This window comes from Hydra vulgaris, chromosome 02 (genome assembly GCF_038396675.1).
Source record: "Hydra vulgaris chromosome 02, alternate assembly HydraT2T_AEP".
NCBI classification, from domain to species: Eukaryota; Metazoa; Cnidaria; class Hydrozoa; order Anthoathecata; family Hydridae; genus Hydra; species Hydra vulgaris.
Window position 1 is genome coordinate 3,741,236 of NC_088921.1, and position 11,531 is coordinate 3,752,766.

General features: G+C 29.2%; 1 protein-coding gene across 1 annotated transcript; it reads left to right on the plus strand.

The window, feature by feature from the left end:
- The first annotated feature begins 1,395 nt into the window (after nucleotides 1-1,395).
- LOC136075726 (uncharacterized) lies at nucleotides 1,396-5,537 on the plus strand. The gene is made up of 4 exons (XM_065789162.1): nucleotides 1,396-2,501; nucleotides 2,650-3,788; nucleotides 4,922-5,292; nucleotides 5,403-5,537. Exons 1-4 carry the CDS (start codon nucleotides 1,396-1,398, stop codon nucleotides 5,535-5,537), a joined length of 2,751 nt encoding a protein of 916 aa, XP_065645234.1.
- Nucleotides 5,538-11,531: the final 5,994 nt, after the last annotated feature.

The window sequence follows — 11,531 nt, forward strand, 5'->3', positions numbered from 1 at the left end:
ATTTTTTTTTTCATGCTTATATCCATTTTAAAGCTTATTTAATTCTCTATAAGTTAATTTACTTGTTTTTAATAATAATTAAGATAATTAATAATAATTAAGAAAATAATGATGGCCAAGCAAAAAGAGGTAAGAAAACGGATTTACGAGTTCTATTTGAATAACAAATTGCAAGGTAAAAAGTTCACAGTAGCTCACTTCAATGAAAAAATTCCAAGAAGCACTATCTATGATATAATCAAACGTGTTGAGAATGATTCTAGGCGCAAGAGCGCCTTTTTTTTTTTTTGGCTTTGTGGCTTTTGTAACGATCGGACGTGTTTTTGCAACGTGGTAAAAAAAAAAAAAAAAAAAAAATTTAATTAAATTAAATTAAAAAATTATAATAATATAAAAAAATAAAACAACAAATCTACAAAAATGACAGTTACATTAGTGGAAATTAAAAGAATGATAAAGGATATGTTTGAGGAGTTTGAGAACAAAATTGAAGAAATACTGAAAAAACAAGAAAAAAATTTTGCAAATATAATCAACGCTAATCTAAAAATAACAAATCAGCGTCTTGATAAAGTGGAAATGATGTCGAACGACAATGTTAATATTATTAAAGCTATATCAAAAGATGTGGAAGAATTAAAAACGAGTTTAAATTATCATGAAGAACTTGTTGAGAAGAAGATAAAAACCGCCGTTAACACAGTGGAAAAAAATAAAAACTTTAATGAAACAAAAAACAATAAAAGTGAATTTACATATGTAAAAAAGAAATTAAGAGAAATGGAGGACAGGTCCAGAAGAAACAACCTAAGGGTGGACGGTATCAAAGAGGAAGATAATGAAACCTGGTGCGATAGTGAAGCGAAGGTTCTTAAATTGTTTGATGAGCAACTTGGCTTAAAAAGTATAAAAATTGAGCGTGCACATCGCACTGGACTGAGAAACAATAAAAACCTAGAACTATTGTCTTAAAGCTATTAGACTTTAAGGATAAAATTGCTATCTTAAGAAAGTCATCAACATTAAAAGGAAAAAACATTTATATTAATGAAGATTTTTGCGCAGAAACAAACCTAATAAGATAGGAGTTGAGAGAAAAAATGAAAGTGGAAAGACATGCGCGGAAATTCGCTTACGTATCGTACGATAAATTAATCATTCGGGATTGGAATCAAAAAGGAAAAGTAATTTATGTTCTTAATGTCTTCTTTCTTTTTATAGTTTATATTTGTATATCTTTTTATATACATAAGTGCTCTATTTTATATTTTTACGAATAAAAGAAATAAGTTTTATCTAAAGGAAGATAGAAATAAAAAAATTATAATAAAAAAAAAAAAAAACTTTAAATATTTTAAATAATATTTATTAAAAAAATTAAAAATGGTTTCGAATATGACTGAAAACGAAAATTACTTCGAAAATAGTTCATTTCATGTTTTTAGATTAAATAATTTAAACACGCTCGATGAGCACGATCCTGATAAAATTATATTTGATGACTATTCATTAATGAATACGGAAGCACAGTATTTATTTCCGGACGAAATAAAGCAATATTTATCGGATATTGAACCTTTTGAGAACTTATCTCTTCTTCATCTTAACATAAGAAGCGCTAAAGCAAATTTTGAAAACTTTAAAATATTCTTAGAGGAAAGCAATTTTATTTTCAATATAATTTGTTTAAGTGAAACTTGGCTAACTGATGATGCATTTAGCGAAAGTTGTAGGTTTGACTTACTAGAATATGACGCAATTCACTTACAAAGAAAGTCTAAAAAAAGAGGTGGTGGTGGTGTTATTTACGTCAAAAATAGCTTGCGGTTTAAAATGCGAAAAGACATGTGCATATCTGAATGCAACGGCAAATTTGTTTCGATTGAAATAGTTAATGATAAAACCAAAAATATTTTAGTAACCTGTTGTTACAAACCGCCAAATGCGTCCACAGAAAATTTCTCAAATCATCTCCAGAATATTATTCAAAAAGTTTCTCTAGAAAAAAAAAAACTGTTTGTATTAGGTGACTTTAATATTAACGCCCTAAATTATGACAATGATATAGAAAGTCAAAACTTTTACAATAATTTATTTCGATATGGTGTGATCCCTTTAATAAACAAACCAACAAGAATAACAAGAAATTCAGCAACATTAATAGACAATATATCAACTAACTTTTTATTTGAAAACTCGTTAAAAAAAGGAATAATTAAAACACCAATTTCAGATCACATGCCAATTTTCATATCCGCTAATACGTCAAATAAACAAAAACAAAAACAAAATAAAGTCACATTTACTAAACGCCTCCTATCATTAAACAATCAATTAGCGTTTCAAAATGAACTAGGAAATATAGACTGGTCTCCATTAGATTCACTCAATGATGCTAATTCCATGTTTAATAACTTCCATCACATTTTTTCAAACTTGTATGAAAAACACTTCCCAGAGACAGAAGTAAAAATTAAAGTTAAAACCTTAAATTCGCCATGGTTTAGTATATTTTTTAGATATCTATCGTACAGTCGATGTTTTCGCTTCGAAGCTTTTTAAAAAAGCTTCGAAGCGAAAACATCGACTGTACGATAGATATCTAAAAAATAAGTGCGTAAAGACCAAGGCAGAATATAAAAACTATAGGACTTTATTTGAGAAAGTCAAACGAACTGCAAAATCAAACTATTATAAAAAGCAACTTGAAAAGTGTCAACTAAGTTCTAGGAAAACTTGGCAAGTACTAAATGAAATAATTGGAAAACCGAAAATCAATGAATCTTTTCCGAAAATCTTACATACTAAAAATAAAACTATTGACAATGAAAACAATATAGCAAATGAATTTAACAATTTTTGTGTGAATATAGGGCCTAAACTTGCGGCAAAAATTCCAAATGTAAATAAATCATTTAAGGAATACCTTCAGTGCAATAAAAATCAATTTAAAAATGAGATTTTAACCTTTAAAGAATACGAAACAGCTTTTAAAAGCTTGAAACGTAATAAGTCATCTGGAATTGATGGTATAAACAGCAACATTGTCATTGACTGTTTTAATGAGTTAAAAGTGCCTTTATTTAAAATTTGTAAACGTTCTCTGAATGAGGGTATCTTTCCTGATATACTTAAATCAGCAAAAGTTAAACCTATATATAAATCAGGCGATAAAACGGATATTGGAAACTATAGACCAATATCTATACTTTCCATTTTTTCTAAGATTTTTGAGCGAATTATGTTCAATAGGTTATATGCATTTTTTAAAAATAATGACTTATTCTATTCAAAACAGTTTGGATTCGAGAAAAGCACTTCAACTGAACATGCAATACTTCACTTATTTAATGAAATAAAAAACTCTTTTGCAAACGGAGAATTTACTTTAGGCGTGTTTAATGACCTCTCCAAGGCCTTTGACACAGTGGATCATAAAATAATGATAAAAAAGCTTATGATGTACGGCATAAGAGGCGTACCCTGCAGGTGGATAGCAGATTACCTGAGTAAACGTACACAGTCCATATATAACGGAAATAAAAAACTAACAAATTCATCTTTAATTTCATGTGGAGTGCCCCAAGGATCTATTCTTGGGCCTCTACTTTTCCTAATATACGTGAATGATCTATGGAGAGCGACAAATATATCAACAATAATGTTTGCTGATGACAGTAACTTTTTTATTTTAGGAAAAGATATACCTCAACTCTTTGTACAAATGAACAACGAGTTAGATAAAGTTTCACTTTGGTTCAATGCAAATAAACTTTCTATTAATTCAAGTAAATCAAAGTTCTCATTATTCTACCTTTTAAAAAAAAAAAAAAAAAAATCCTATTTCTTTTCCAAAACTAGTTATTGAAAACACAGAAGTTAGTCGCGAAAGAGTCACAAAATTTCTTGGTGTTCTCATTGACGAAAATATTACCTGGAATAAACATATTGCCTATATTGGAATCAAAATATCAAAAAGTATTGGCGTTCTATATCAGTCACGGGATTTACTTAATAAGCATCATCTAAAACAAATCTATTTCAGTTTTATACAAAGTTACTTGAATTACGCGAATATTGCGTGGTGTAGTACATCTAAAAGCAAGCTTGAAGCACTCTATCAAAAACAAAGACATGCCTAAAGAATAATAAATTTTGAAAATAAAAACGAACATGCAAAACCACTGTTCGAAATTATGAACATCTTTACGTTATACGAGATAAACGTTTATAAAATTTTATGTCTCATGTACAAAAGTAAATTTCAACAATGCCCTTCAATTTTTAATGATCTTTATGAAATAAAACCTAACATTAAGTAAACTTTACGCACAACAGGCTTAATTGAACCATTGTGCAAACTAAACAAGAACAATTTAAAATTACGTATCGTGCTCCGCATATCTGGAATAAAATCTTAGCAAAATATAGTAATTTACAAGATGTAAACAATATAAATTGCTTTCAAAAACTAATAAAAAAGAGTATTTCAAAGTATAAAAATCTTATTAATTATTTCTTTTAAACTGCTTTGTTTAGTTTTTGTTTCTTTGACTGTTTGTTTTATTTGTTCTTGTCTTTTTACATTGAATGTTTTTGGTGTTAACACTATTTACCTTAGTTAATTAAGTTTTGCTTTTAACAATATTATAGGAATTTAATATTGTAAAAACATAACTAGTACAACGGTTCTTGATGATAAGACTTAATGGTCTTCTGCAAGTTTCCCGCGTTTTTATATATTTTTGTATAACTATCTCTTATTATTTTGTCTTTGATTTTTTTTTTATATTTATAACTGGATTATTTTTGAAAGAATAAGAGTATCTTGTATTATATTACGGAATTTAATTGTAACAAAAACGGAAAATTTAATAAATACATAAAAAAAAATAAAGAGTGCAAGGAATTGGTTGTGTAGCCAAAACCATGACCACTAAGGGTATCAAGCGCCTGAAAACCATATTTGATTACAGTGATTTAGTTTCGATCAGGCCAGCTGGTCGAAAATATGGATGCAGTCATTCGCATATCATTAAAACTCTTGCCAAGTACACTGACATTAAAAGTTATACAAAACAGGGTACACCTCATCGACAAGAGAACCAGAATGAGCAAATCAAAACCGGCATTGATCGTCTTTATCGTGATTTTAAAAGAAAATTGGACGACGAGTCTTACTTTACGCTGTCGCACTCAACAATTAATGGAAACAGCACCTACTACTCTAGCAACAGAGACAAGACTCCACCAAGTGTTAAATATCGCAAAAAGCGCAAGTTCGAACCCAAGGTACTTGTCTGGCTGGCCGCTTCTGACAAAGTTATTTCAAAGCCATTTTTGGTCCCCAGCGGCCTTGCAGTCTATAAAGTCATCTATAAAATTAATTGTATAAAGAGAAGATTAGTGCTGTTCATCCACGCTCGTCATGCTCGTCATGTCGTCGTGCTGTTCATCCATGCTCGTCATGGCATTTATATATTTTGGCCGGACCTGGCGTCATCGCATTATGCCAAAACCGTGACCAACTGCTATGAAACGCATAACATCAATTTTATCAAAAAAGTTGACAATCCGCCTTTTGGGCTGTTTTGAAAGGCAAAGTGTATGAGAGTAACTGGCGAGCAAAAGACGCGAAGCAACAACAAACCAGAATAAAGCTTTGCCTGAAAAAAATTGATCTTAACCTTGTATTTTCACCTTTTGGGTCAACTCGTGTTAGAGTTGGCCGAATCCAAAGAAACAGACTGGTTGAAGACAAAGTTAATTAAAATAAATAAATAACTAAAAGTTCTTTTTAATGATTACGCAACCTTTTTAATCATTACACAAAAACTTTTGACGTGAACGGACGTGCTTTTATAAACTAAATTAAAAATGGCTAAATTTACCGTTTCTCAAATTAAAGACCTGTTAGATATTCATGAGAACACTTTATTAAAAATAGTTAACGAGAAGTTTGATAAAATGGAAATTAAGCTATTAAATCTTCAAGAAGAAAATACTAAACTAAAAAAAGAAACTAATGAACTAAGGATATCGGCGGAGTTTCTTAGCGAGAAATATGAAGCAATTGTTCAAGAACTTCCTGAAATGAAAAAAAAGCCAAACTTAACATCAAACCAAAATGATATTACAAACGTTGTTGTCAAAGACAAACTAGCTGAGTTGGAAGACAGGAGCAGAAGAAATAACCTAAGGTTTACGGGAATTGAAGAAGATGAAAACGAAACGTGGGAATTGAGTGAGGAAAAGATTCAAAATGTTTTAAAGACAAAACTTGGATTTAAAAGTAATGTTGAAATTGAACGGGCGCACAGGACAGGGAAAAAAAGTAGCGATGGAAAAAAGTACAACAGAACCATAATAGTTAAATTTTTAAACTACAAAGACAAAAAAACTGCGTTGGATAACTATGTTCAGTTAAAATTGTGGAACGATCGATTTTACGTAAACGAAGACTACAGCGAAAGAACTTTAGAATTGCGAAAACAGTTATTTAAGGGGGAAACCCCCTCTAAATTTACCCAAATTTTATAAAAAATATTTTTATTTATTTATGCATTTTAATGTATGCAGAATTCAAAATTATTTGTTTATTTACTGATTTTAATCATTAAATCCTTCAAGTTTAGCATTTTTTAAGGTACCTTAAAATTTATACTATAGCAACGCCCATAGCAACGGTGTAGCACCTTATTAAAAATCCTAATAACTTATGTGTGTTTTTAAATAGCTGCAGTAAAATACTTGGTTTGGCTTCTTTACTTATCCAGCGAGCGAAAAAAGTCTGGTTTATCAAGTCAGATTACAGTTTTCTGTTATTCTGAAGCATTTAAAGTTGTTTTTAATTTTTTAAAAAAATGGGTAAAGCGTGTAGAATAAAATCAAGAACAATAATTAAAAAAAGGAGGAGAGGTTTCTTAGGAAAGAAATTTAACAGTCTTTACAAAGAAAATATTGAAATGGAGTTAAATGATAATCCTTCTGTAACAATTTTGATTGATTCAAATAATACAACTGTCAATAATAACTCTGTAAATAACGAATCTGGATTAAATTTATTTTCTACATCTGTATCTGCGAAGAAGGTAACGCCAATTAAATGCTCCAGAGCTTTTACAAGAATAAAAATATCTGGATATAGGATTATAGATTGCTCTATATTATCTGATATATTTAGTGCTTTAGCATGCCCTCAATGTGGCGAGTGTTCATCCTTGTCATTGTACGAAAAATGCAAGACAAAAAAGGACTTGCCTCAAAGTTACTTATCAAGTGCTTTAACTGCAAATATAAAAATGAGTTTTATACTTCAAAACAATGTAACAGAGGATATGATATTAATTGTAGAACAGTATACGCAATGCGTGCACTTGGACAGGGACATTCTGGTATAAAAATATTCACCACTTTAAATAATATGCCACAACCAATGACTCAAAATAACTCTGATAAGTTAGCTGTGAAAATAGGTGCTGTCACACTAAAAGTTGCTGAAGATACCATGTTTGATGCAGTAGCAGAATTGCGTAAACATGTTGCTAATGATAAAGTTTTTGATATTGGTGTGTCGTGTGATGGTACTTGGCAGAGAAGAGGCTTTTCATCATTAAACAGTGTCTTTTCTGCATTATCAATGGAAACTGGAAAGGTTTTGGATATCGAACCAATGTGCAGGTTCTGCAAAGGTTGCTTTTTAAAGAAAGATCTTTTAAAAACAAACCCTACAGCCTATGCCCGATGGAGGAACTCTCACATTTGTGAAAACAATTACAAAGGATCTGCAAGCGGTATGGAGACCACTGGTGCAAAACGTGTGTTTTTAAGATCTATTGACAAGTACAAACTGCGATATGTGAATTTTTTAGGAGACAGGGACAGTAAAAGTTTTATTAATGTCATAGATGCTTACCCTGGCATTCAAGTTAATAAGTTAGAATGTGTGGGACACTATCAAAAACGTGTTGGTACACGACTACGAAATTTAAAGAAAAGAGAAAAAGATCTCGGTGGGCGTGGTTGTCTTACAGATGCAGTAATCGATCCTCTGCAAAATTTCTTTGGCGTTGCTATTAGGCAAAATGCTGGAAACTTAGCAGGTATGAAGGCAAGCGTATTGGTTGCATTATTTCATGTTGCATCTTCCAAAACAAATAACTTGCACTTTCCTCACTGTCCTACCGGCATCAATAGTTGGTGCAAGTTCAACTTTGATAAAGCAAATAAAACCAACACTTACAAACCGGGTCCAGGTCTTCCAATGAACATAATTTTGAAAATTAGACCTATTTTTGAGGATCTTAGCAAAGATTCAGAACTAAAAAAATGTTTAAATGGGAAAACTCAAAACGCAAATGAATCGTTCAGCAGTATGATTTGGGACCGATTACCGAAGACCAGATATGTGTCACTCGATAATTTGAAATTTGGTGTATACGATGCGGTAGCAAATTTTAATATTGGTATGAAAGCTTCAGTGTTAATTTTTGAACAATTAAATATGTTACCAGGTGCTTTCATGGTTAAAGGTTCCAATAAAATAAACAATAAAAGAATAAAACAATCTAATTATAGAATGAATGAAAAGAATAAGTTGAGGCGACAGTTAAATAGAGCAAAAAAAAATTTTTTAAATGACAATAATTTGGAAAAAGAGGGTATAACTTATGAACCAGGAGGATTTTAAATACTGTTTTTTAGACTTAATGAAGTTAATGATTGCTTTTTTATACATTTTTTGGTGTTATTTAATAAAAAAAATGTTAATTTGCTTTTTGCTCAGTATGGAGTATTTAAGACGCCGGCCAACATTGCTCGCCAACCATTCAAGAGCCGTTTCTAAAATTTTCAGTGGTTGTTTATTAACTGGTATAGAGTGTTTTAAGTTGAATAGTTTTTTATTTTTATTTTTTACACCTGCTGTTTATGCTGTTTTAGTACCATTTTATTGAATATTGGACTTTGACTTCAAAATACCTAATTTTATATTTGTAAAAAAAAATTATGTTCAACTTAAACACTCTTCTACTCTATATAAACACCATATAAAAATTTCAACTTGGGTTATTTTGCTCCCTGCCCACAATATTGGCCGGCCTGAAACCTGTTTTTGCTGTTTTTTGGTAATTTTTTATGGTTTCCATAGCAACATGTTACCATTTTATTTTTTTTTTGTACTTTTTTCTTATTTTTTTTATATATGCTATTGATCTGACAAATTTTTTTTTTCTAAAAATTGATTTTAAAATTAGAGAGGGTTTCTTCCTTAAAGAAGCAAAAGATTTGAGAGCCAAAGGTAAATATGCTAAAGTTGTAAATAATAAACTTGTAACGCGCGACTTTTAAGAAATTCTTTTATTTTAGAGTTATTGATTTTATCTTTATTATTTATTTTTTTTTAATTTCTATTGTTTTTAAATACAAAAATGGATTCAAATCACTCTAAAAATTTTGACATTTTTAAATTTAATGATTTTATACTTAACAAAGAGACCGATCCGGATCAAAGTTATTTTAGTGAAACAAATGCTTTACAAAGCAACTGCAGCTATTTTTATACTTTTGAAATAAAAGAATTTCTTGAGCGTGATAAATTTAATGCAATTCATATAAATATAAGAAGTTTAAGAAAAAATTTTGAAAATCTTTGCAATAGTTTTGAGGAAAATCTCACTATTTTTAGTGTAATTTGCCTAACTGAAACCTGGTGTAGTTCTGCTGACTCAAATTTAGATAATAATTTTAAAATACCGGAAATTTTATATAATGAAAAAAAATCATTTAAAAAACGACTTTTTCATAATAAAAACCTAGAATCTTTTAAATATCAACTTTCTTTAGTTAATTGGGACATTATTAACTTTTCTGAAGACATTAATTTAATATACAAATCTTTTTTTAAAATTTTTTATGAAATTTATGACATCAATTTTCCCAAAGTAGAAATAAATTACAAACATAAAAAAATTAAATCGCCATGGATTACTAAAGGTATTCTAAAATCATCTAAAATTAAACAAAAACTTTATATTAAATATTTAAAATTGAAAACAACTGAGAGTAAGACCAATTATAAAAATTACGTAAGACTATTTGAACGCCTAAGGAAAAATTCAAAATTAATATATTACACTAATTTATTTGAAAAATACAAATTAAACTCTAAACGCACTTGGCAACTAATAAACGAAATTACATGTAACACTAAAAAAACATCGCAATCTTTGCCCTCAGTTATTAAAGTAGATGATAATTTTATTCTTGATCAAAAAACAATTGCTTCCGAATTAAATAAATATTTTGTATCTGTAGGACAAAACCTAGCCGAAATAATTCCAAACCCTAAAAAATCATTTAAGGCAACATATGACCCTCTAAACTCGTATCTAAATTTTTTTGATTTGTCTTTTGAAGAGTTTGAAAGTGCTTATAAATTGTTAAAGTCAAATAAAGCAGTTGGTCCAGATGATGTCAATGGGAACGTTATTATAAACTGTTTTGACGTTTTAAAAGACATACTTTTCCAAATTTATAAATGCTCTATTAATCAGGGAGTTTTTCCTGATGATTTAAAAATAGCAAAAATTATTCCTATATTTAAAGAAGGAAAAAAAACTAATGTTAAACACTATAGTCCAATATCTATCCTCTCTGTTTTTTCTGAAATTTTAGAAAGAATTTTGTACAACAGAATATACAACCACCTTTTATCAAACAAATTATTATATAACATGCAATATGGATTTAAAAAAAATAATTCAACAGAGCATGCAATTATTCAGCTTACAAGAAGTATATCAGACTCATTTAATAATTCTAAATGGGAGTATTTATTGATTTAGCGAAAGCGTTTGATACCATTAATCATAAAATTCTTGCTAAAAAATTAAAATGTTGTGGTATTGTTATACCATGTTTTACAATGTTTTAAAATTGTTAAAAAGTTATTTAACTAATCGCAAACATTTTGTTTACGCCGATGAAACATTATCATCAAATTTGTTAAATATTACATGTGGAGTTCCTCAAGGATCGATATTAGGACCTCTTCTTTTCCTTATTTATATTAATGATTTATACAAAGCCTCGGATTTAATAACAATTATGTTTGCTGATGACACCAATTTATTTATGTCACACAAAAGCATTCCTACTTTATTTAGTTGCTTGAACATCGAGTTAATCAAAATATCTGACTGGTTTAAGACTAACAAATTATCTCTTAACATTGATAAAACTAAATGGGTTCTTTTCCATCCTCTTATCAAAAAACATAAACTGCCAATTAACATGCCTCATCTTGTTATTGACAATATACAAATTAAACAAGTAACAGTAACCAACTTTCTAGGTGTTTGTATAGATGAAAATCTTACATGAAAAAGTCACATTAAAAACTTATCAAGTAAAATTTCAAAAAGTATAGGAATATTGTACAAAGCAAGAAATGTTTTAAATAAACGTACTTTAGTACAATTATATCACTCATTTATTCATTGTCACATAAACTATGCAAACATTGCTTAAGG